Below are 27,440 nucleotides of genomic sequence, written 5' to 3'. Positions count from 1 at the left end.
TTCAGCATCCACTACTGACTGCACAGATTCAAAATGTTCATTTAATGAAGCAGCAGGCAGAACTTACTTGAACTACACTGGTTACAACACTGCAACATTATCCACACACACAAAAAAAAACTTACTAAACTCTCACCATTTTCTTTCGATTTCATGTCTTTGCTGATGGCTGTTTTGTAGACATGCAACATCAGCTGAAGTAAATCTTGCCAGCGTTTCTGTTTGCAGCACATTTGGATGTGACCCAAGAAAGTAATATTCTGCTTCCTGGAGTATGTCTGAATGAAAAGCTCTTCAAATGCTTCACGCAGAGGCAACATAATAAGTCTACGGTCCATAGGTTTGTATCTGAATAGTTATAGGTACAAATCCCAGACAAATTATTAATGGGAAATCTTGGGAGCATGCACTTAAGATTAATTCTTAAGATTAATTGACCCTACTTATGCAGTCAGGCACTATTGGTGCATTATATTCCTCCTTTACATGTTAGTTTTCTGAGAAATGAATATACGACTGAGCATCTCGCAAAGGTGAACCTGGGGTTTGACAGAGTTGTGAATCCCAAATCCTGTTTGGATTTCTAGCATCCACTCCAGGGGTAGCAGGGCAAGGTCATAGCTACACTGTGTAATAAAGGATTCATACTTGCCAGCATGCTTTTGTGATCTTATATACACTATCAAAAATTTATGTGCATGTCTGTCTCCCGTAACAATGATCATTTTTAATCACTAAGAGCAAAACAAAGATAGGACTAAAAAATTCCAAATTGGCAGTGAACCATTAAAAGCACAAACTTCAATAGAAAAAATGTTAGTCATTTCTAATTGAACTTGCCACCGCAAAGAGGAATAATAATAGTCAAGAAGTTATTACTCGCAGGACACTTACCCTCCAAGCAAATCTGCTGCATCACTCTGTTGATTCATATTTACAACCTTCAGTTTATGACCTGAAACAATGAATACAACAGAATACTTAGCAAAGCCTTCCAAAGTCCATTAAAAAAACTTAAAATTTATTTACCAAAACAAAACTTTTCTACCCAAAATTATATCCGTACAAAGAGGTTTCTCTAGAACCATAGAACTTCTGCGTCAAACAATTTTGTCTGCCGTGTCCCACTGGCCTGCACCCAAGTCCATAGCCCTCCTTACCTATGTACCTTTCCAAATTCTTCTTAAATATTAAAATTGAGCCCACATTCACCACTTCATCTGGCAGCTCGTTCCACACTCCCACACTGTGTGAAGAAGTTCCACCTCATGTACCCACTGAACTTTTCCCCTTTCACCCTTAACCCATGTCCTCTGGTTTGTATCTCACCTAGCCTCAGTGGAAAAAGCCTATCTCCATTTACTCTGTCTATCCCTTTCATAATTTTAAATAACTTTATCAAATCTCCCCTTGTTCTTCTATACTCCAGGAAATGTAGTCCAAACCTGTTTAACCTTTCCCTGTAACGCAGTTCCTGAAAACCAGACAACCCCCTAGTAAATCATCTCTGCACTCTCTACCTTAGTGGTAAGTAACCCTGAGATCAGGGTTCTCCGCTTTCAGGTGGTCTCCCAACAGCCACATTTGGGTATTTTAGGTGGCTTAACGTTGGGGTATTCTGGCAACCTGAAAGCAGCTTTTACAACCCTATCCACTTGTGATGCCACTTTCAAGGAATTATGTATCTGTATTCCCAGATCCTTCTGTTCTACTGCACTCCTCAGTACCCTATCATTTACAGTGTATAGCCTTCCTTGGTTTGTCCTTCCAAAATGCAATACCTTACTCTTGTCTGCATTAAATTCAATCTTCTATTTTTCAGTTCATTTTTCAGCTGGTTCAGATCCTTCTGCAAACTTTGAAAACCTTCTTATTTCTACACAACACCTCCAATCCTAGTGTTATCTGCAGACTTGCAGATCCAATTTATCACATCATCATCCAGATCATTGATACAGATGACAAACAACAATGGTCCCAGCACCAATCCCTGAGACACACCACCAGTCACAGGCCTCCAGTCTGAGAAGCCATCATCCACCACTACTCTCTAGCTTCTCCCATCTAGCCATTGTCAAATCCAGTTAACTACTTCCCCCATAAATACCTAGCCTCTGAACCTTCCTGACTAACCTTCCATGTAGACAACATCCACAACCTTTCCTTTATCAACATTTCTGGTAACCTCCTCGAAAAACTATCAAATTGGTTCAGTATAACCTACGATGCACAAAGCCACGTTGGCTATCCCTAATCAGTTCCTGGCAATCCAAATAATGACACATTTCAATAATTTAACTACTACTGATATCAGGGTCACTGGCCTATATTTCCAGGATTGCTTTGGAGTCTTTTTTAAAAGAGTGGAACAACGTTAGCTACCCTCCAATCTTCTGGCACCACACCTGTGGCTAAGGACATTTTCAATATTTCTGCCAGAGCCCCTATAATTTTTACACTAGCCTCCCTCAATGTCTGTGGGAACATCTTGTCAGGCCCTGGAGATTTATCAACCCTTATTTGCTTTAAGACAGCAAGCACTTCTCTTTAATCTGTATAGATTCTATGACCCCACTGCTGGTTTTCCTTATTTCCTCCTACTCTGTGCCAGTTTCCTGAGCTTTGATTTCCCCAAACTCTTTTGGCTCCATACAAAGCGAACCACTCTGATCTTCAAAGGGATCAATTTTGTCCCTTACTATCCTTTTGCTCTAATATACCTGTAAAAACTCTTAGGATTTCCCTTCAAATTATTTGCCAAAGCAACCTCATGCTTTCTTTTAGCCTTCCTAATTTCATTCATGAAGTTTTTCTTGCATTTACTCCTCAGGTACCTCATTTGCTCTGTGTTGCTTATATCTGCTATTCACCTCTCTCTTTTCCTGAACCAGAGACACCATATCCCTTGAAAACTAGGTTCCCCATGTCTGCTAACCTTGCCTTTAATCCTGACAGTAACATACAAACTGTACTCTCAATATTTCACCTTTAAAGATCCTCCAATTATTGAAAACAACTTATTCCAATCTACACATTCTAGATCCTTTATCATTTCCTCAAAATTGGCCTTCTCCAATTAAGAACCTCAGCCTGAGGACCAGACCTATCCTTCTCTATAATTAACTTGAAACTAATGGCATTATGATCACTGGACCCACAATGTTTCCCTACACATACTTGTCACCTGTCCTGTCTCATTCCTTAATAGGAGATCCAGTATTGCACTCTCTAGTTGGCATTTCTATATATTTAGAAAACTTTCATGAATACATTTGACAAAGTCAAAGCCATCAGCTCTTTTACAGTATAGGAGTCCCAATCAATATGTAGGAAGTTAAAATCTCTTACTATCACATCTTATGTTTTCTGCAACTGTCTGCTATCTTTACAGATTTGCTCCTCCAATTCTTGCTAACTGTTGGGCAGTCTATAATACTGCCCCATGAGTGTGGTCATTCCTTTCCCATTCCTCAGTTCCACCCATTAGCCTCAGCAGATAAGCCCTTTACACTATCCTACCTGAACACAGCTGTGATATATTTCCTGACAAGCAATGCCACTCCTCCCTTATTCATTCACCCCACCCCCCAAAGTCCCGTTCTATCATGTATAAACCAATGGAAGCCCGGAACATTAAGCTGCCAGTCCTCTTCCTCCTGCAATTAAGTTTCACTAATGATAACAACGTCAGAATTCCACATGCTAATCCATGCTCTAAGCTCGCTTGCCTTTACTACAATACTCCTTGCATTAAAATAGATGGACCAAAGAACATTTTCACCACGTGCAATCTATTGACTTCTAATGGTGCGTACAATTTTCCACATCATTCTTTCCCTCTTCCACTCCTCCCATCCCCCTGAAAACCTAGTTATAGTACTAGAAAACCTTCCTGTAAGGATATTAGTCTCCCTCCAGTTCAGATGCAAAGCATACTGTTGGAATAGGTCCCACCTTCCCTGGAAGAGAGCCCAATGATCCAGAAACGTGAAGCTCTCCCTCCTACACCATGTCTTTAGCCACATGTTAAGCTGCACTATTTTCCTATTTCTAACCTCACTAGCACAGGGCATGGGTAGCAATCTTGAGATCACAACTCTGGAGGTCCTGTCCTTCAACCTTGCACTCAACTCCATGAACTCTCCTTGCAGAACCTCCTCATCCTTCCTACCCACATCATTGGTCCCCATATGGACCACGACATCTGGCTGCTCACCCACCCTCTTGAGAATGCCATGAACTTTATCTAATTACTGGAGAATGAATATTGTAAGTCTGGATATCATTAATGATAGACAAAATAGTTTTGACATTGCCCACAAACTAGGAAATATTTATTCAATTTTTTGGTAGGTGAGGAGCTCCAATTTGCCTTCAATTTCATTAAAAGCAAACACACACGGAATAATTGTGAATTGAATTATAGGACCTCATTGAAACTGCCACACTAATTCCATGGAATAGACAAGAAACACTTTTTTTTTTAAATGGCCTGCAAAAATAAGTTCAAAATTCAAAGAAAATAGCCATTTCCAAAGAATGATAACATCTCCTTCCCCCCTCCCCCACCCCACCAGCTTCAGCTCAAACTAAACATTTAGTCATGAACTGACAATGCAACTTCTTAACAATTTAATGACTGATTTTGAACACACTGGCTCATCATTCCTAATTTTGGTACAGCTTTCTAATACTTTGGTTCAAAACTAGGCACTTTATAATGCATCTTCCTCCACTCTCCATTGTTCTGAAAACAATATTACAGACTTCCGCCAATCACCCAATATCATAGCTACAGGATTACCCATAAAAGGGAGCATTCTGACACCCATTTTCACACATCCACCCATTTCCATGCAAAGAGCATGGAAATATTTCAGAATTTGAAATATTGCTAATTTCTTTCTTCCTTTGATAGCCAATAACACACTAAAAGCATAGAAATTGTCAGGCCAATCCCGCTGAAAATGACAAACATAAAAGACTGAACAATTCATTAAACTTTTTGTGAATGCCTTTTACTTCAGGGACTTGATGTTTCAATAATATTGGCAGAAGAAAAAAAATAAACTTCATCTGCATAGCAAGAGGTGAATGCAACAAGTTCCTCAACTCACCAGTAATTTTGGCAAGGTACTGGACAGTCGATGTTTTTCCAGTACCCGTTTCACCAACCAACAGGACTGGCTCCTCTTTGCCTAGACAAACAGCCAGTTGTTCCAAGAGGAGAGATGAAGGTCTTGTCGCCGAAAAGGTCTGGGTTTCCCTTAAAATAGTACAAGAATTTCAGTCATACAAACTATATAACTGATGAAAATTATTTAAGCCATGCATCAATCAAACCAGGTTGTTACCAAACAACAAATTTTAGACAAGGCTTTTAGTATCGTAAATGGAAAAAGTTAAGTGAAAATATGAAGACTTATAGACAAGCTATTCATAGAGTATACTATTCAGAATGGTTATCAAAACTAAAAATAAAAAAATAAAAACACAGAGGTTAGACTTGTGGAGTCCATTCATCAGAAAGGTCATGACCTATAAACAATAGATTTCAACTTTAAATTCACAAAAATGCAATGAAAAACTACCACGGCAATCATTTAGACCAGGGGTGTCAAACTCAAATTCACGGAGGGCCAAAATTAAAAACTTGGACTAAGTCGAGGGCTGAACTAAATATTTATTGAAAATTTTCAACAACATCTGCATGTTTTCTCTTCTTTCAACATATGTAATGTTAAACTTTAGGATATAACTTTAGAAGGATAATGTTACAGGTCAGGAGTAGGTAGCTCAAGTTCACCCTTTGCTTGACCTGAGGGAAATGTATTTGGTCCCTGTGGAAATGTAGTCAGCATTCACAGGCTGTGTCCATGTTGGCCTGCATCAGGAATCAGCATTTCCTGCTCACTCCTCAGGCTCTAGGCCTCTATTCACCCTCGACCCACCATCCCTCTACCTGACCAGTCCTTTACCCAATCTCTACTCACCCCTCACTCCACTCGCTCTGCCTCTACCCACCCCATCCTATACACGCCACTCTACTGCCTCTCCATTCAACCTGTTCCTCCCTCTACCCGTCTCTCACCCTCTAATCACCCCTCCCCTACTTGCCCTGCCCCTCCCCTTTTACCTCTTCCCTATCCACCCCTCCTTCTACTCATCCCTCCAACTGCCCCTCGCTCCACCATAACTTCCCCTGCCCATTACTCCTCACCTACACCCTCTGCCCACCCCTGCTTACCCACCCACTCAGGCCCAGCGCGCTGCTGATCAGCCTTTGCGGACAGCCACCATCTCTCTTCACGTGCAGGGCCGAACCAGACGTCCCTGGAATCCACGCGGGAGCAAGCGCTGAAGGCCGTGGTGACCGGGAGAAGTGCGCTCGCACTGTGGAAGGGCCGTCCGGTGCCAGTCACGCGGGGCTCGCGCTGCCCGGGGGCCGTGCGCAGCCTGCCATGCCCGTCGCGCTGACAGGAAATCACAGGCGCTTGTCCATCCGACGCACCGCTCGACAGGTGAGAGAAGTGACTAGTTGTGTGGGGAGCCTTCCAACTGGCTTGTCGGCTGATGACATCGACAGACTTCTCGTGTTACAATGGGGAAGGATGTGCAATGAAGGGGGAGGATGGTGGGGGTGACATTACCAATAAACAGCATCGGCTCTCGCTGCAGGGCGGGCCACCTCTAATACATTTTTGAAATGATCTTGCGGGCCAAATATAATTATACCGCGGGCCAGAGTTTGACATGTGTGATTTAGACTATTAGGGAAAAACTAAGTTGAAACAAATTGCAACAAACTAATAGACCTGATAAAACATTTTTTAAAACTGTTACTTGGCCTTGTATTCCTCAGATTGATTAGTGATAACAGAATTTGAAAACATGCAGAAGTGTTTTTTTTTAATTTAATATGTCATAATGTACTAAATCAGCAAAAATATAAACACAGATTTAGTATTTATATGTACACACATTTTCTATTTTCTCCAACCCCACTCCCCCTCAACACCATCCCCCAATTAACTATAGACAAGAAACAGAAAAGAAGTGTCCACCAAATATTACATTTTACTATTTAAGTATAACATGTCTCATTAAGAGTTGGAGTATTGAAATTAACGGCTACTAATAAACTTTATATGAGTCCCAGATTTGTTCAAATTGAGCGCATCTTAAGTTGTAGGTTATTTTTCCTGATGGGATGCACATTAATTTCTATGTACTACCATTTTATTTTCAAAGGTGTTTCCATTTTCCAGGCTATCATTATGCATTTTTTTGCTGCCACTAATGCAATCAAAATAAATCGTTTTAGAGATCTATCTAATTTTAATTGTAACTATCTTTTATATTGCTTAACAGGAAGATTTTTGGGTTCTTTGGTATTTTATTTTTTGTGATTCTATTTAATATTGAATTTAAATCCTCCCAAAAGGTTTTTACTTTTGCACATGTCCGCATTGAATGTACTATTGTACCAAATTTCATTTACAGTGGAAACATTTACTGGATAGCATTGGATTCCATTCTTTTAATTTTTGACATGTGACATATAGCCTATGGAGCCAATTATATTGTATCATATGTTACCGAGCATTTATTGTATTGGTTATGGTGCCCACACATAGTTCCATCCATATTTCGTAATTCATCTGTATATTTAAATCTTTCTCCCAACATTGTTTGGGTCTGTATATTATCTTGCCCTTTTCTTTGTTTTGCAATTTAATATACATATTTGTAATAAATTGTTTTAACTATCAAAGTGTCTGTGATTAAGTATTCAAAACAACCAACTTCAGCCAACCTTAAATTAGTTCCCAGCTTCTCCTTTAAATATGTTTTTAGTTGATAACATGAAAATATTGTTCCATGCGATATTTTAGCTGTTCTAATGTCAATAAGGTATTGGCAAGAAAGCAGTCTTTTATCCTTGTAATTCCTTCTCTTGACCATTCTTTGAAAAATACATTATTCATTGTAAAAGGAATTAATTGATTTTGTTTCAGCAACAGAATTAATTTTAGATGTATTTTACTCCATATTTTTAATATATGATGCAATATTGGTAAATTGTTATGTTGCATCAGTTTGTCATTCCACTTATAGAGTAAGTGTTCCTCTAATTTATATAACTATCTTAAGCCAAGCCAGTTTCCTCCTGCCTGAAAAAAGTTTGACAAAAAATCTTAATTAGGCTGCCCTATAGTAGTTTTTAAAATTTGGTAACTGCAATCCCTCTTGTTTATATGTCCATGTTAGCATATCCAAACCTATTCTTGGTTTCTTACCTTCCCAAAATAATTTTCTGATTAATTTATTCAATTTTTGAAAAATCTTCCTGGTTAAGGGAATCGGTAGCATTTGGAATAAGTGGTGTAACCATGGAAATATATTCATTTTAATGCAGTTTACTCTCCTTTATTAGAGTTAGTGGCAAATACTTCCATTTCTCTAAATCCTCTTGTATTTTTTCATTAATGGTTGATAATTTAACTTATACAAATAATTTAAATGATCTGTTCTGATACCCAAGTATCGTATGGCCTGCGATTGCCATTTAAAAGCAGATTCCTTTTTACATTGTGTATAATTAGCTGAGTTCATTAGCATCACTTCACTTTTATCAGTATTGGCTTTATAATCCTGATATCGCCCCATATTCTTTCAATTTGGTATGTGACCTCCTTATTGATTTTTTTTGGGATATGTTAAATATACAATAATATTGTCTGCAAATAATCTAATTTTAAATTCTTCATCTTTTATTTTTATTCCCTTTATCATTATGTCTTTTTATAAATTCCACTAATGGTTCTATAGCTAAAGCAAAAAGGGAAGGTGATAATGGACATCCTGTCTTGTTGACATACTCAATTTAAAATAATCTGAAATATATTCTTGGGACCATTATATAGTGTCTTAATCCAATTAATAAATTTTTCCAGTAATTCTGCAATATTTTAAAGAGGAAACTCCATTCAAGCTTGTCAAAGGCTTTCTCTGCATCAAGAGCTACTGCCATTATGGGATCTTTGCAAGCTTGTGCCATGTGAATCAAATTAACAAATTTACACACATTAACTGCTGTCCTATTTTTAACAAATCCCAACAGCAGTAAAAAAAAATGTTAATACATTTGCTAATAATTTTGCAATTATCTTGTAATCAGTATTTAATAAGGTTATTGGTCTATATGAAGCTGGTGACAGAGGGTCTTTTCCAGTTTTTGGTATGACTGAGATTATTGCCATTTTACAAGAATCAGGCAGATTGAGTTTCTTCCATTTGTTTTATTACCTCTAAAAAAGAGAGAATTAGTAAACTATTGAAGACCTTGTAAAACTCCGTGGGGAATCAGTCTTCGTCTGGTGCTTTATTGTTTGGTAGAACCATTAAAGTATCAGACTTCTGAAGCAGTCGTGAGTTTTGATAATTTACCTTATTCTTCTAATCCCAAATGAGGCAATTCAATATTTGACAAAAATTCATCTATTTCAGTGTTCTTCCCTAGGACTTCGGATTGATATAGTTGCTTATAAAAACTCTTAAAGTTATCATTAATCTCTTGTGGTTTATATGAAATCTGATTATTCCCTTTCCTTGTTGCAACTATGGTTCTTGTTTCTTGCTCTGTTTTTAAACTACCAGGCCAAAATTTTGAGTTTTCTCTCCCAATTCATAATATCTTTGTTTTGATCTCAATTTTTTTTCCCACTTGATATAAAGTGTTGCACCAAAAGGTCATTGCAGATAATAAATGCTCAGGTTAGAGGCAATAATATAAATGGATGTAAATAAAAGAACAGATAGCTCATAGAAAACAGTAGCCCCTTTTATATTTGCATCACTAAAGCAGCCATTTCAGTGTACTGGAATAGGAATGGCGTTTTTGCTGTTCTTGCTTGACCACCCTTAACTGGGACACTGCATACATTCATACTTGGAAGGAGCCATTCCCAGGGTTAAGACTGTTCAACCTTCTACCGGTAACGTCATGATACATCGAGTGATGGTAGACTTGCATATAGGTAATCCTGATCAATGAATTAACTTATATTTAAAGATAATTAATCATGGATAATTAATCATGTCTAATTAAGCTTTATGTTCAGCCCAGTACAAACCTTTCAGCCCCTGTTGCCGTGACGACCTACATAAGCCTTTATACAAGACCATGGGAAAGTGCTAGCAATAAATAAGAATACAGACGATTTTTAAACAGTGTGGAAAAGTTGGTAGCGCTATCGCACACAATTTATAAATACCATAGGGAAAAGTGATGGCCGACCTGCCCTCCCAGAACACCGTGTGGCAGAGAAAGGGATGAATACAGAGCACTCGTGGAGCGGTTTTTCTGCCACATGACATTCTGGGAAGTCAGGTCGGCCATCACTTTTTCCCCCCAGTCTTTATAAATGTTGCACTATAAACTTACCCACGCCGGTGAAGAATTGTCTATTGCTTTTTATTTCCCATCTTTCCCAATGCAATTTTGCTATAGCAAAGTTTATACTTGCATTTTCTTCCTTCACATTCCTGCACTCATGCAAAAACTTGGGTCACTTCTGTCCCAGAATGCAATTGCCCTTTCTACACTTGGCTGATTGCCAGTAATTGCACTAGGGGCTGAGGCAGTTTATCCCCAGCGTGAGATGACATCATCTCACGCCAGCATTGAAACCATTTTCATTCCACACTTTACCTTTTATAAGCCGATTGGCATCAATTCCTGGGACCACTTGCAAGGGTGAAAGGGTTTTTATGGTTGGGTAGATATGAACAAAGGTGTAACACACAGATTGATGTCAGGTTTTCATTTTTTATTTATAAACTGGTTACATAATGAATTAGTTCAAAGTTTTATGATTGCTACATTTGGTGATGTCACAAGATAAGCAAATAAATTGTCAAGAGAATTCAAGAGGCTATAATGTGAATGATGTTGGACAAATGAAAAATAATACTAGAAATGTGAAATCATGACAGGAAAAAGTACATTACCTAAATGAGATTGCAAATGCACCTGGATGTCCAAGTTCATGATTCATTACCTATATGCATCCAGTTACTGCAAGTGCTAATTAACACTCAATGTTTTTTGTTGCTTTGGTGATTCAATACTCAAGTAGGGAAGTTATACTAAAGTGGGTAGCTTTATTTCAAGCAGGTTGGAATCAGTTGAGCCAAGATTTGGAAGCAGTACAGGCAGACATATAAAGGAAATAGAGGGATACACATCACTTGCAAGTGCCAGTTTTAGTTTAATTTGGGTATAATTCCTCTGGAATTTGAAAGACAGGGGGGACTTCTGAAAGTTATTCAGCTCTTCCTTCATGGGTGTTGTAAGCAGGGTCCCGGAATATTTTTAAGATAGGGGTGTGTAAACAATTAATAATAGGGGTGAAAGTTGACTGCAGGAAGAGGTCGAGTAGACCATTGGGTTCAGGTTACAAATCAGTTCAGCTATGACCTTTAAGTAGCAGTTGATTGGGAATGGAATTCAGTAGTTGAAGACAAAGGAGGAAGTGGTCGTTGGAGCGGGTTGAGTCAGAGTGGTCAGGCTTCGGCGAGAATAGGCAAGAGATGAGGAATAGCTGAAATCAGAAAGGGCCACCCTAGTCGAGGAACAAAAAGGAATCAGCAGGTTGGCACAAGGGCAAATTTTATAGATATCATATTTTGTTCATCTAGTCATAGACAGAGGGAATGGCAGTCAAGGCAGGGGAATGCTCCTCTTGCAAAATGTGGGTCAGCAGGGAAACCTACAGTAACCCTGATGAATTCATCTGTGAGAAGTGCATCCAGCTGCAGCCACTGACAAGTCGAGTTAAGGAACTGAAGCTGGAGTTGGATGAACTCCTAATCATTTGGAAGGCAGAGGGGGTGACAGACAGGAGTTAACCTACAAAAACACTTTTACACCTAGGAGGCAGGAGGATAGATGGGTGACGGTCAGGAGAGGAAAAGGGAACAGGCAGGCAGTGTAAGAAATCCCTGTGGTCTTCCCCCCTCAATAACAAGTTTAACATATTGTTTGGGGGGGGGGGGGGTGCTACCAGGAAAAGCCACAGAGATCAGGTCTCTGGAATGGAGTCTGGTCCTGTGGCTCAGAGGGAAAGGAGAAGAGGCAAGCTGTAGTGATCGGGGATTCCATAGCTAGTTCGGGGATTCCATAGCTAGTTCGGGGATTCCATAGCTAGTTCGGGGATTCCATAGCTAGTTCGGGGATTCCATAGCTAGTTCGGGGATTCCATAGCTAGTTCGGGGATTCCATAGCTAGTTCGGGGATTCCATAGCTAGTTCGGGGATTCCATAGCTAGTTCGGGGATTCCATAGCTAGTTCGGGGATTCCATAGCTAGTTCGGGGATTCCATAGCTAGTTCGGGGATTCCATAGCTAGTTCGGGGATTCCATAGCTAGTTCGGGGATTCCATAGCTAGTTCGGGGATTCCATAGCTAGTTCGGGGATTCCATAGCTAGTTCGGGGATTCCATAGCTAGTTCGGGGATTCCATAGCTAGTTCGGGGATTCCATAGCTAGTTCGGGGATTCCATAGCTAGTTCGGGGATTCCATAGCTAGTTCGGGGATTCCATAGCTAGTTCGGGGATTCCATAGCTAGTTCGGGGATTCCATAGCTAGTTCGGGGATTCCATAGCTAGTTCGGGGATTCCATAGCTAGTTCGGGGATTCCATAGCTAGTTCGGGGATTCCATAGCTAGTTCGGGGATTCCATAGTTAGGGGGACAGACAAGAGGTTCTATGGAAGAGATAAGAGTAGCCCGGATGGTACGATGCCTCTTTGGACACAAGGACCAAGATATCTCAAATCAAGTTCATGGCATTCTCATGAGGGAGAGTGATCAGCCAGATGTCGTGGTCCATATAGGGACCAATGATGTGGGTAGGAAAGATGAGGAGGTCGTGCAAGGAGAGTTCAGGAAGTTGAGTGCTAGGTTGAAGGACAAGACCTCCAGGATTGTGATCTCAAGATTGCTACCCATGCCACATGCTAGTGAGGTTAGAAATAGAAGGATAATGCAGCTTAACACATGACTAAAGACATGGAGTACAAAGGAGGGCTTCAGGTTTCTGGATCATTGGGCTCTCTTCCAATGAGAAGGTTTGCGATCTGAATGGTAGGGGACTAATATCCTTGTGGGAAGGTTTGCTAGTGCTGTTCCAGAGGGGTTTAAACTAGATTTGCAGCGGGAGAGGAACTAGAACAGATAGAGGAGTGGAGGAGGGAAAATATAATGTCAAAATTGCATTCACCATTAGAAGTCAATAGGTTGAATGTGGTGTATGATAGAGTATATAAAAGTATTTGGGAGATAAATTGGGAAAGGTTTGTTAGGGCAGGTCACACACGAACACTTTAGAACAGAATTTTTGCAGGAGCTTTTGCAAGAATGCTCAGTCTCATGATGGACTGTCATTTGCAAAAGGTAACAAATGTAACAACAGGGAGTAGCAGCTTTGTCTGGAAACAAGAATTTACTGTCTGGAAGTTCATGAGATCTTTGCAAGCAGAGCGCAAGAGCAAGATCAGTTAGAGAGCGAGATCAGTTCAAGAGCGAGAAGCTGGCAAGCTTTGGAAGCCGGCCTGGCTGTCCGATGTTTCCCTTGGATTAGGATAAACAGAAAGAAACTCTGTGATGACCTGAAAGAAAGAGGTTATCATCTGAAGAACCCTGAAGGGGGCAAGTTTTGTCAGCAAGACACTGGAGTGGCTGATTAAAAAGGAATCCGTTGTGGATGTCCTGGAACAAGAAAAACTCTCTCTGAAAACCAACAAGAACGTTTCTGAGTGGTAACCATTTACCTGTTAAGCACCAAAGCCTGGTGAACTTTATTAATGTTAACTTCAGTCCACAGTACAACAATTGCCCACCATCAATGAGATTGGACAGTGAACCAAAGAACTTTGCTGAACTTGCACACACATGTGCTTAGCATTAGAAGGGGGTTAAGTGCGTCAATAGAGATAAGTTAAAGTTTGATTCTGTTTTCATGTTCAAAAATAATTAAAAGCAACTTTTGTTTAAGTAACCCTTTGTCGTGGTGTATATCTTTTGCTGCTGGGTTTTGGGGTCCTCTGGACTCGGAATAGGTGAAAATGTTCTCAGGTTGATCTATTTCAATGAAAGGAGTACAGGCAATACCTGTGTTATGAACATCCAGGTTACAAACAACTCGTACTTACAAATCGGATGCTTCCCAATTCGAGCAAGTGCATAATGCTACCTCAATTACAAAAACAGGCTTTTACTGAAAAGGACATAAGGAACAAGTTAAAAAGTAGCTACATTTAGTTGTAATAGAGTTTGAATCCTGGTGGAAACCAGAAGCCAAGTGCCCAAGTATCAATACAGTACAATACAGAACTTCATTAATCATTGCTGCAAAGCAAAATAAAAAGTGAAAATGTTGGAAACACTTCAGGTTAAGCAGCATCTGTTGAAAAATAAATATTTCAGGCTGCAGACCTATCATCAGAACTGGTTCAACCCAAATGACTGGAATTCCATTGGTTTTAATATTACTTCTACAGTAAAAGCTAATTGGGAGATTTGAATTATCCAACACTTACCATTGCAGCTGGACAATATCACTGCTTCTTCGAGAAAGAGCAGCCCTTCCTACAGTCACTGTGACCTCATTCAACTCAACAGCAGGCTTATACAGCTGACAGAAGTACTCTGCCTGCAATATAAATAAAATGCAGTTATTGCTTAGACAAAAATTAAATGCTGTACTGAAGCAAGAAAAATCTCTTCATTTTTAAATATACAAAGGAATATAATCAGCTAAATATACAAATCTACATGGATTTGAGAAGTTTGTATTTAATATAGACCTCCCTTGCAATTTCCAGGGCAGGATTACACACCATCTTTTTTCCTCCATAACTAGTACTACATCCATTCTCAAGAAATTGTTGCTGAAATTAACACCAACTATAAAGTTTGCTACTTGGAAATTACTTCCCTGGACAATTCCAAACCAGTCAAATGATGAATGGTGCATATAGACACCAATTTCCATTCTCGGTTTTCTCACTGGATAGCATAATCACAGCAGGCAATACTGCTGCCTCATCTGTAGCAACCAGGCTAACATGGCACTCTTCACACAATGGAACATGCATGGTGAGGTTCTATCACTGCTATGAATTTCCCCATCGTAGGTGGGCAATGAAACTTGAACCTGCGTGCACAATGACATTTCACAAATACCACAACAACTAATCAGCTGTAACTAATCCATTAGACATTAAATGATTTGCCTAAAATCAATATTTATTTTGGAAAAAAAAATTGCAGAACATGATAACAAGGTATCAATCAAACCAGTATGAAAATAAAGTCTTTAAAGACCCTTTTAGAAAATTGTTTCAATTCCACAATTAGAAGTTTTAATTAATCAAGATCAAAAACAGAAATTAAGGCAAAATATATTGCAAAGTGGACAATCTGAAGTTTTACTGGTTGCTATTGTTTCAAAAATAGTCAAATGAAATTTATCAAGTACATCCCTTGGGTTTGAAAGATCAACTTTATTAGAAAACTGACCGCCACCAAATTATACACAAATATAACATATTTACAAAGCAACATCACATACAATTACCTGGCCATGAAGGATTAAAGGGAAATCCAATTTAAAAAATACCTTTTCTTTGGAAATATTTAGTTTACTTCCAATAATCTCCGCCATTTTCTGTCTACTCTTCTGCTTCGATATCATGGCTGTGAAACAATCCAGTGCCTGCAACAACAAAAAAACTATTTGAAGAATTTTTTTCACCATCATTACTAAATATGACCAATGTTTTCTTATTATTGCAAGATCAATCAGCATCATATCGGCAGATGAAATTACCATGTTATTTCCATTTAAGATGCAAGTTTATTTGTCGTCAGAATAAGTTTTCCTTTCTGCATGGTTCCATGCTTGAACTTCTCCATTTGAATACCAAATTCCTGAAATCCAAAGTGGCCAAGTCCACACAAAAATGGCTGCTCGAGCCTGCCAGAGAGTCCTGCCTGCATGTTCACAGCTGTCCGAGACAAGCTTAATGGCTAGTTGCATTACAAAATGCCATCAGAATTGAATCATGCAACTAAAATGGTTTTGCAAAAAACTCTCTCTCAGCTTTCCATTATGAGGATGAATGAAAACAAAGGCAAATAGCATGAAAAAAAATCACTGACAGCAAAGACAGAAGAAAAAAAAAATTCTGTAGGCAAGGTAACACAACAGTGTTACAAAGGTGAGGAACAAAGGAATTGAAAACAAACCAATACTAAGCCTGGTCGTTATTTGAAGGTGGTAAAAATGTGTCCATTCTTTTCCAAGTAATCACTTCTGATTAAAATTTGATATGGTCCTTCCTCACAAGTTTGTGTCCTGGAAATTCACCACCTCCTTACCTCTTGAAAAATGCAGACAGAAGTATAAGATGATGTCCCATCAAAATTTGGAATTATTCTCTCACACCATTTCAGTAAATCTCTGGATAAAATATAAAAAAAGGAATTTCATGCAAACTGTAAAATCCATTAAAATATTACATATATTTTGAACACTCTGCGTTATACAAATTAAAGCACCCAGAATTTTTTTTTTTTTTTTTTTAAATGACATCCAGAAGGAGTTATTTTCCTTAAAATCAATGATACAAACATCACCTTACATTGAAAGAAAACACTGTAATCATGCATTATATAGTCAAGTTTTTCCACATCCTAATTGTCAGGGCTCCAATTTACAATCTCATACTCCTTAATTATCTGTAAATAGAGCAACCAATAAGTTTATCAGAGAGATTCTGGCAATTAAACTTCAAAATGATGGAAACATTTTGCTCACCAGCCCATATTATAACATTAGTCAAGTGTCATCTGATTGCACCACTACAGTACAACCCGATGAAACAGCATTCTCCGGTCCTCGGTGAAAAGTATGCACATAACCAGACATAGCACACATGCAGGACAAGCATTTTATATATACAAATAGATAGATTTTAGTGCACATGAGAGTCTTGGATGGCTTTGATCGCTCAGCATTTTCACTGCCCATAAAAAGCTGTTCCTCACCCTGATGGTACTGGCTCTGATACTCCAGTATCTCTTTCCTGAAAGGAGCAACTGATAGATGGTGCATGTGGAGTTGAAGAAGAGGGGTCCTCAATGATATTGTGTGCCATTTTCAGACTACAATCCTGGTAGATCACATCATTTGGGGAGGGGGGGGTGGGTGGAGGGAGACTCCAGCGATCCTTTCTGCCAGTCAGGACACTCTTGATAAACCTTCTTTCGAAAGTTGATATAATGGTGGCTGGTAGCCTTGTCCACTTCAGTCTTCTCAGGAAGAGCAGTTGTTGTTGCCGCTTCCTGACAAGTGAGGAGATGTTGAGTCCCCATGATAGGTCACTAGTTAAGTGAACGCCAATGAAAATCACAAAAAAAATGTACTGAACTGAAATCAATGCCTGAAGGAGGACAGGTCAGATTCAATTTAAATTGCAAATAGGGATGTGAATACCACCTTCAATTAAGCAGAACTTCTTAAATGAAAATGGGATCAACTATGTAATCCAAAAGATCCAAAGGATTAATGGGTCCAACAGTCCCCTTGTGCATTCTAGGATGCTGCATTCCACTGGCACAAATCACAAACGAATTAGATAATTTTGATTTGATCTCTCGGACACACCTACAAACTCCACTCTCCATCCAGTAGGGCCAAAATAATCATCTTCAGTTCTTCAAGACCACTGATGAAATGAGTAGACTTAAGATAAACAATAAGATAATTTGTAGAAATTATTAGAGAAAGTGAGACTTCCTTACACACAGACTAAAAAACACCCAATTTTCTGAAGCTGCTAGCTTAACCAGGTGCAATCTGATTCGCGCATTAAGTCAACAACTCCAAATGCCAAACCAAAAGAAAACTTCCACAACACTAATCAGCAAATTATTAAGGAAAACAGAGCAAAATTTCTCATCCAGGAGAATCCCTTATCAAAATGTACTTCATATTTTAGAAAAATTCAATTTAAAACCATTGGCTACAATCACATTAATTTATAAGCATTAGATTTAGTTTTAAATAACATTCCTAAATTACCTGCTTAAAGTACTACCTTTCCATCCTGTGCCCAATATTGACAAGTTTTTAAATTTTATGTGAGCATAGCATCTGGCTCTTGACCTCCTTTTATAAGTAGAAGCAGTATAGATTTCTACTCCAAAAAGGGTGTGATTAAAGTTGCAAAACAACGGCATATTCATAATGTGGTACAGGGCAATTAAAATTTCATTTTCTTCGACCAGAAGATCTAAATTCATCTGTTTGGTTTAGATAGTTACAAACCTTAAAGATAATCCTCTTCCCTCGAGGCACAAGTCTTTTTCTTCAGTTTTTGTTTCACCATCATCTGAATCTACATTTGCATGATTGCCACCTGATTCTTGATGCTTCTTGCCAGTTAGTTGGCAGTAAATGTCCAAAAGCCGGTCTATCACAATTTCTAGGCTTGAATATCGGTTTACTAACACCTAGAAAACGACAGTTGATGTTTGACATTTCACTGTTTATGTTCAATAAATGCAAATTTTAAAAATCAAGAATAATTTTCAAAAATACTCCCAAAAGGATCAATATTCTGTTATCCTTAGTACTACAAGAAACTGCCAGTCAGCTGCTTTTGAAGTACAACCAAATTATCTCCAGTCTTCGGTGCTATCAGACAGAATACACATACAGCCAAGCAATACAGTAAAATCTCCGGTATCCAGAATTCAAGTAACCGGCACCCCCAAGCAAACAGAAAAAGGAAACAAATAAATATTAAGATAAATAACATTTTAAATAAAAGCTTAACACACAACCACTTTGTGAAGATGGGAGCAAACATTCAACGAGTGGAAATTTCCGGTCATGCCCGAGCAGCTATTTGAATAAAATGACAGCACCCAGGATGAAGAGTCAGATGATGCTGCTTGCCACTGGGGCGACTCCCTCAAAGTGTCTCCAACTCACTGCCTAACAAAAGTATTTTTCTTTATTAAGTAAGGCTTTATCTATCAACTTAAGGGTTAGCGCAGCGGTATTAAAGCGCCAGCGACCAGGGTTCAAAGTTAAATTTACATTTTTTAAGTTATGGGAATTAACTGATTAAATGAACTTTACATAATTAAGGATTTCCATACTGACTTTTTCCCAAATTACATATTCCAAGAAATTGTGTTTCAGCACAGACTAGAATGACTTGTTTTCTGTGCTGTCATTTTATATGGTTCTATTTTGTCTTTTTAAACTACTTATTCTTAATGCAGGTGTATTAGTTAGTTAGGCATTGTAAGAGTAGTTGCTTTAAAGCTGCAGCACCCGGGTACCCCTCCTGGGACCCAGGTGCGATTAGTGGGGCGAAGGTGCCTCCAGCACCTTTCAAGCTGAGGGGAGATGGCCCCAGTAAATCGCCAACCCAGCGATTTAAGGGGGAATCCCGCCACTGCAATGATGTGGTAAGTGACGCGCCACACAAACTAATCTCCAACCCTCCCCAGCTGTCAGTCTCCCTCCCATCATCAATCGTGCCCCCCCCCATGCCCCCATGACATCAACCTCTCCCCCCCCTCATGGCAGCAACCTCACTCCTCTCTTCCCCCCCCCCCCCACCCACTGCCGGGCCCTGGCAGCGACCTCTCTCTTTCTCCGGTCATCACAGACACTTCAGCCAGGGTTTCCCTGTGACACCAGTGCATAAGTACTGACATCACAGGAGTAACCGGGTCAGCCATTTTACTTTCCAAACTGCCAGTGGACGCGTCCTGGGTAAGTTTAACTGGGTTCTCTGACTACCTCTGAGGTAGGCCAGTGTCCCGGTGGACTTTTAACAATGCTGACCAGGTCAGACCCTTTCAAGTTGCCTTGTGAGTGGGGCATTAACTGGGCAAATTGCCCTGTTAACCCCATTTTACCAGGTAGCTTGAAAGCACCTAGGGTGTCTCAATCAACCAGGAAATTCACATATGCAGCATCCATGATCCCCAGGGATTTTACTGTACATATGCAAGACAAATATACATATACAAAATTAAATTAAAAATGTTTAAATCGTAGAGTCTCAGATGGTTGATGAGAACAGATCCTCACTGCCTATAGGAAGATGTTTCTTAGCCTGATGGTGCTGGCTGATACTCCTGTATCTCTTTCCCGACTGGAACAGCTGAAAGATGCTTTGTGCGAGGTGGTAGGGTTCCTCAACGATTTTGTGTGCACTCTTCAGACAACAATCCCAGTAGATCACATTGATTGGTGGAGGGAATCCTCAATGATCCTGCCACTCTTATGGACATGAACTGACCTCCGATCCAATTCTCTACAGCAATCATACCAGTGATACAGCTGGCCAGGATGCTCTTGATCGAGCTCCTTTAGAAAGAAAACATGATGGTAGTTGGTAGCCTTGCCTGCTTCAGTCTTCTCAGGAAGTGCCATTGATGCTGCGCCTTCCTGACAAGTGAGGAGATGCGTGTCCATGATAGATCACTAAGTGGACTCCAAGGAATGGTGTTCTCTACTCTTTCCACTACAGTTACTGATATGTAGTGCCAGGATGGTCATTCCAGGTCCTCCTGAAGCTCACGATTATCTCCTTTGTCTTGTGCACGTTGAGGCTCAAGTTACTATTCTCGCATCCCAAAGATTTTCCATCACTTACTTGTATTTCAACTCATCATTATTGCTGATGAGGCCAAGAACTGTTGTGTCATCTGCAAACTTGATAAATGTTGGTGCTAGAACTAGTGTTGCAGTCATGAGTCAGTAGCATAAACAGGAGCAGACTGAGCACACAGTCCCAATGTATGCCAGTGCTTAGTCTGATGGTGTTCTGCTACCGATCCAGACACACAACGGTCTTTCCATTAGAAAAGTCCAGAATCCAGTTAGAGAGGGGTGTTGTGTCTTAGCAAGGACAGCTTCTCCACCAAATTCTGGGGAATGATCATATTAAACACCAAGCTGAAGTCAATGAACAGCAGTCTGGGGTACGAGACATTGTTCTCGAGGTGGGTTAGGATGGAGTGGTCTCAAAGGAATCCCACAGCATTGCTGTGGCCTCCATCCCCTGCCATATCCTGATCTCCCTGAAAGCAGGCTTAGTTAGTTTTAACAGCAGTCTGTATGCCAGGGTTAAGACTGATATGTGATTCAAGTAACCAAGTTGGGGGTGAGGGGCAACCTTGTACAACCAGGGAAATTGGTGTACACCCAATCCAGGATGTGACATGCTGTTATGGGTGCCTGGAATGTCTTGTCAGGGATGGTGGTGAAGACAGAAACATTAGAGAGCATTTAAGAGAGACAGGTTCATGGATGAAAGAAAACTAGAGAGTCATGAGATAGGAAGGATTTAGATATTTTTTGGTAGAAATATGTAGGTCAGCACAACATCAAGGGCCAAAGGGCCTGTACTGTAATGTTCTACATTTTATGTTCCACCTTCATTCATGTTTAAACAATTTTTTTTTAAAGTTGAGACTCCAACCCCTGTGGCATATCATTTATGACATTTTGTCTACCAGATAAAGGCCCATTAGTGCCCACTGCCTTTGTTAACTCCAATACAATGAACTTCTATTTACTGTGATAAACTAGATTTCCAGATAGCAAAGGTCATCAGCCAGTTTTCCTCTATCCATAGCATTTATTTTACAAAGAACTCCAACAGATTAGTCAAATATAATTTCTATTTCACAAAACCAATTGACTTTGCCAATTACCTTGAACTTGAATGCCTCACCATACTTTTGCTAGAAATAATCATTTTCCCTGCATCAAATGTTAAAGTAACAGGCTTGTAATTTCCATTTTGATTTTTTTTTGGGTCAGAATCACATCGGCAATGCCCCCATCCCTCAATCAAAATGGGACTTTCCACAAATTGAGATCATTAAAGCTGGCACATGACTCATGTCACTGGTCACTTCTTTAAAGACATTCGGATAAAGTCTCAACTTGGGAGGCTTTCCAGCTCATATTTTCCATTATTTGCAGGGCATCACTGACTGGCTAATTACAATCCAATTATTAGAAATCTAGAAGAGATTCAGGGCATCTCATTTATATTGCAGAATGCACTGCAGATAAACACAGTGCATGCAGGGATCCAATGGTATGGAGCTGGCGGAACATTTAAAAATGTTTTAAATAGTTTGTTTGAACACTATGTAAACAAGAACTATGATCTGCTCCAATGAAATCAGAATGTTCCCTTGTGGAAAAAACAAGACAAAACAGTAAATTAAAAGAAAGCAAAATAAACTTACTTCTTTTAGTTCTGCTCTGTTCATATTATCCAATTGGATTTTGGTCCACAGTTTGTCCAATAAAGTTGCATGACTATTTTGTTTATACCAACCCACATTGCTGCTGAACAACCTAAAAGGAAATCAAATTGGAATTTCAACAACTTGTAGGTAAAGAAACAATAAGATTCTAAATTTCTGCAATGTTATTCACTCATAACCCAATGAATAGTACAAGACTTTTAGCAACACACACATTCGTGAGCTTTGAAATTGTAAAAATTCTCCCCTCCCCAACACCCAGAGTCCTCTGGTGGTGATTGTACAGCTTGCCTGATCTCACTGGCTCTGCACGTTGCACTGCATAAAAAAGTACTGAGAACAACAATTTATTGGTTTAAATTTGGAGACTAAGTAGATACAAAATAGAGAGAAACTCATTCAAATATTTGCAATACAAAAGTGGTTTTATTTTAAACTTGCAATTGCAAGTGTTTTTTTTTTTTAAATACATGGTTATTTAGTATTAATTACATTGAAGTAAGTTTTGAAGTTGCCAGAGTATAAAGGACCATCCATCACACACTCTTCTCCAGCAACTTCCAGATTCATTTTCTTTCCTGCAGTTATTTGACTCTTAAAAAGGACATCATTCATAAAAGACGGCCTTGCATTCTTTTTTAACAACTTTTTTTTTTAATGGGCTGCACTTCATCTTTCTAAAATTACATCTGTCACATTTGTGGCCCGAAATGTGAAGTTAATAAAACATTAAACACAAGTTTTATCAGGTAAACTTCTCAGTGGCTTTATTTTCCCGTCTCCTTTGTTCTCTTGCTTGTGTTCTTATCTCTCTCTCATACCACGCGACTTCTGGTACATCTCATACATATTCATTATCATGACAACATCCAGTAAGCTTGGACTTAATGGAACACCTCAGCCTGAACTTTTGATTTGTTTTATTATTGCACAACCTGCTGTGCTCAAAAATGAGCTGACCTCTCAGGATAGCATGTAAAACAAAGCTTTTCACTGTATCTTAGTACTTGTGACAATAAACAATTCATCTTGAAGCCTGGAAATAAACACATTTACAAGTTTGTAGCCTATTCTTTTTTTAAAAAAAAAGAACTTTGAGCTTTATAAAAATGCAACAAATTGGAAAACTTATTCCTATTAACTAACAGTCAACCAGTTTGTTGCATTAGAAAGATGATCAAGTCTATAAAAATTATATGGAGCTATGATGTCCAACCTTCTGGTTGCAAAAAATTGGAAACCAGGGGCTGCTTTTATACATTCACCATGCCCAGGAATCAACAGCTCTCCAGTCTCCAGCAAAGGTATCAGCACTGATATCTGCAGTGTAGAAAGAATGTAATTAGTAATAAACCCAATGATGAACTGCCAAGGAGACAAATTCCTATTTTTTAAATTATTGTTTTAAATGAGAAAAGGCTTGCAGATTTAAAGTTACAACCATTATTTGGATCCATTAGCAAGCATGAAGGTTTGCAATGGCCCAATTGTAATTCACTGTTCAAAAGATAGGATACAAACCTCACCTGTATTTTGTCAGTGGCATACAGGTGGCACAATAATTACTCAACCATGGACAGTTTATTAAGGGGTGGAAAAAAAAACGCAATGTACATGATTGCCTTGTTCATATTTTTAAACTGCACAAGCTGCACTTAAAGAAAACAATACTACCTTGAACATATGCACACTTTGTACAAATTCAAGAGATCCTAAACTTTCTATATCTAATGAATTACTTTTTGTTTAAGTCACTATCATAATTCGGGAAACCCCAAAAGAAGTTGCATTCAGATGTTTTAGTGATACTGATTGAAGGACAAGTACTGGCCAAGGTATCAGGGTAACTTTTCTTGTTTTCTTTGAAACTGTTTATTGAAATGCTTTGTACTTGCCTGAGAAAACATATCGAACTTTTGTCTCATCCCAAAGATTACATATTTTAGCAGTGCAGATTTCTTTCACTGATGCACTTTAACAGGATATTAAAATTAAAAGTTCTGTACACTAAATGGCAAATTGCAAATATAAAATGGGCAAGTTTTATCATGACAGAACTCATAACACAGAAGTCATTTGGTTTACTAAACCTGTAGGCTCACAGCAGAATAATTGTCTTATTTCACCCACTTTTCCCAGGGCCTTGCAAAGTCTCTCAAGTTCTTTTCAAAATGGTACTTCATGCCTGAAGTTTTAATACAACACCAATCCTTGAACTGCCTTTTTATGGGAATAGTTTTCCATTTGCACAGGCCAGGCTATGCCTGGAACACTGTGCAGTTTCAGACACTTCCTAAAATAAAAGGATATACTAGCATTGGAGGCAGTCCAAAATAAAATTATTGGGCCAATTCCTGAAATGAGAGGGCTTATCCTATGTTCTTTAAAAGTTTAGAAGGTTGATCTTATTCAAACACAAATATCCCACTATGTCACAAAAAGAGATGTCCAGATGTGGGAGAATCTTGAACCAGGAGATGTAATTGCAATCTTAGGGATTGAACACTAATGTACACAGGAACAAGTCACAAAAAGATCATTAATCTCTGGAATTCTCAATCCCAGTTGCCTATGCATGCAAGATCATGGGGGTATGTAAAAAGGGCAAATAAATAGTTGAAATATCAGGGAATTGAGGACAAGGGAGAAAATGGCATAGGAGAGGGGACAAGAGCTGGGGCAATCAGCCATGCATTGACTGGCAGGGCAAGTTTAAAGGGCCAGGTAGTCTATTCCTGCTTTCATTCTCTTATGGTCTAAATTAGTCCTAATTTTGCACACTTCTACCAAACCCCATCTTATTTAACTTTGAAGGAAAAAATCTTTCCTGGAATCAAAACCATTTTAATCAAGTATATTATTGAGGTAATACATACAACATCTAAAGGCGCATAGTCAATGTCTTCCAGGAGAAGCCAATGTCCATTCATCACAGCTTGAGTCAGTGACCCAGGCTGCCAAACAAACTCCCCTGGAACATCTGCACAGCGATACATTCCTAGCAACATCTGAAACAGAAATAACTAGCAGTATGAAACAGAAGTGGTTCAATTATTTACTAAAACAGGATATTTTATATCCTCTCCAATAACATACAGCAAATGCAAAATTTAAAAAAAAACACACATCCCCATTTTTATGCATATTCAAGGAACTCACTTTGAAATAATTGTCATTTTTATAACCACAAGCTGAAAAATACAAGATTTGTCATCCACAAGCATAACTTCAAAACAAAAAAAAATACAAAGGCAAATTATCTGTGCCAAGTTCCTATTTGCAGAAGGGCGATGAAGACATCCAAGGCGGACTGATGAGAAATTATTGGGATCTATTGACTATTTAAAAAAAAAATTGGGCCGAGCTGCAACACAAAATTCAACATGTGATTTACTCACAAAATTTGTTCATTGCAACCAAGTCAGAAAATTAGACTAATGATGGACTTTCAGGAAGTCAGGCCAAGATCAACAAAAGTTGGAATAAAAAACTCAACAATGACTACACAAAAAAAAACATACCTTACTATCAGTCTGGTCTCCAAGTTGTACTTTTAAGAAGTCAGGAGCTTTCTGACGACCTGTAACTGCTGCTAAACATTCGACTAAAGCAGTTTTACCACAGCCAATTGGTCCTTCCAGCAACACAGCATTTTGGGACGCTACCGCCATAGCCAAGTTCTGTAGGTAACCACAAGTTGAAGCCACTAACACAAGAGACTTATTAATGCTCTGCAAAACAAAAAATGGGGAGAGAAAAAAAAATTACAAGTAATCTACATGATTATAGTCTGTGTTAAAATGCGTTGGTCCTTTTGCACCAAAAACTGACATCACCTCCCATACAGAAATCAAAAGCTACAGGTTAACAAAAAAATTACTTTGTAACTTCATGCCATGAAATCATTACTTTGCACATAAACAAGTAAAGTCACTTATGATTTAAAAAAAACTAATAACCTGCAATGTTTTATGATTATACAAATGATATTTCAAGCAATATTGACCGTCTGCTGGAGAAAAAGTTGATAAGAGTTTTGAGGCAGTAAAGAGTAAACAATATGCATATAAACTTAATGCATATAAATCCTCCGTGCACTATGAAACATGGGCATCAAATTACTGGTAAGTGAGGCAAATTCTTTAGGAGGCAGAATTTATACAATGGGTTAAGTAGCCCAATGGTGAAATTTTTTTAATCAGGTCAACTGCAACAGAAATCAGATCAAAAAAGACATTTCTGGTGCTTAAATAAACCATCTGAGCATCATCAAAGTAAAACAAAAATAAAATTGTCCATTCAATAAGACATCAGAATTTGACTTGTGCAGAGGAACCCTATCAATGAGAGCAACCACCATTAAATAGAAAAAGAGTCTGTTAACAGGAGATTGGGACAAAACAGGCTTAACCTTTGAGTTAACTCTTCTGCTGGTTAATACCATAATGAACTACAAAATGTAATTACCTACTTGCTGAAATGTGTATTTATAAAAACTGCAGGACCAATTGTCACAAATATTAAATTATTTTCATGGCATTGCCTAAATGTCAGCAATTTGACTTGGCAAAATCTAACACAATCCCCACAATGGAATACCCTTATTTCCCTTAAAAAGGTAAAGATGACAAATTCAACATTCAACCTGGTCCTTTTGGGCAAGATGCTTCCGTGGTAACAGTACTCCACAAACTGCAACAACATTCTCAGACAGATCTCCAGACAGAATGTGTCCTTGGGTATATTTTTGTTGTTTCTCTCTCTGCCACAGACCAGTCTTTGTATTTGCCAGAACCAAGGCTTTCTCCACATTCAACCACAGGTCATCCTCCAATAACCTTTGAAACAAGAGAAAATTTGGTATTTGTACTGCTAAGAACAAATTAAAAAAGGAACTTGCAGCTCAATTTTAAAAATGGGAATTATCTACATCAAACTTTTCCCCAAAAACTGTCCATTACAATGGACAACATTGGTTTTTCTTGCACCATACCAAAAATTAAACTATCTGAAGTTTCCTGACTTTATAAATCAACACAATTTCCAAGGGAAAAAAAAAT

General features: G+C 38.7%; 1 protein-coding gene across 1 annotated transcript in view; it reads right to left on the bottom strand.

Moving 5' to 3' along the window:
* Positions 1 to 27,440, bottom strand: part of mdn1 (midasin AAA ATPase 1) — a 228,121-nt gene that overhangs the window by 193,012 nt on the left and 7,669 nt on the right. Inside the window, exons 5-16 of the mRNA XM_069887323.1 lie at positions 27,026 to 27,218; positions 25,902 to 26,111; positions 25,257 to 25,388; positions 23,597 to 23,700; positions 22,360 to 22,471; positions 18,398 to 18,582; positions 16,447 to 16,528; positions 15,686 to 15,781; positions 14,604 to 14,716; positions 5,118 to 5,266; positions 895 to 955; positions 137 to 348 (exon numbers count right to left, since the gene is read on the bottom strand). Coding sequence (XP_069743424.1) covers positions 137 to 348; positions 895 to 955; positions 5,118 to 5,266; positions 14,604 to 14,716; positions 15,686 to 15,781; positions 16,447 to 16,528; positions 18,398 to 18,582; positions 22,360 to 22,471; positions 23,597 to 23,700; positions 25,257 to 25,388; positions 25,902 to 26,111; positions 27,026 to 27,218 — 1,649 coding nt within the window. The remainder of the gene's footprint in view (positions 1 to 136; positions 349 to 894; positions 956 to 5,117; positions 5,267 to 14,603; positions 14,717 to 15,685; positions 15,782 to 16,446; positions 16,529 to 18,397; positions 18,583 to 22,359; positions 22,472 to 23,596; positions 23,701 to 25,256; positions 25,389 to 25,901; positions 26,112 to 27,025; positions 27,219 to 27,440) is intronic.

This window comes from Narcine bancroftii, chromosome 6, assembly GCF_036971445.1.
Source record: "Narcine bancroftii isolate sNarBan1 chromosome 6, sNarBan1.hap1, whole genome shotgun sequence".
NCBI classification, from domain to species: domain Eukaryota; kingdom Metazoa; phylum Chordata; class Chondrichthyes; order Torpediniformes; family Narcinidae; genus Narcine; species Narcine bancroftii.
Note: the sequence above shows the minus strand (reverse complement) of the source record. Positions and strands in the feature narration are given on the sequence as shown.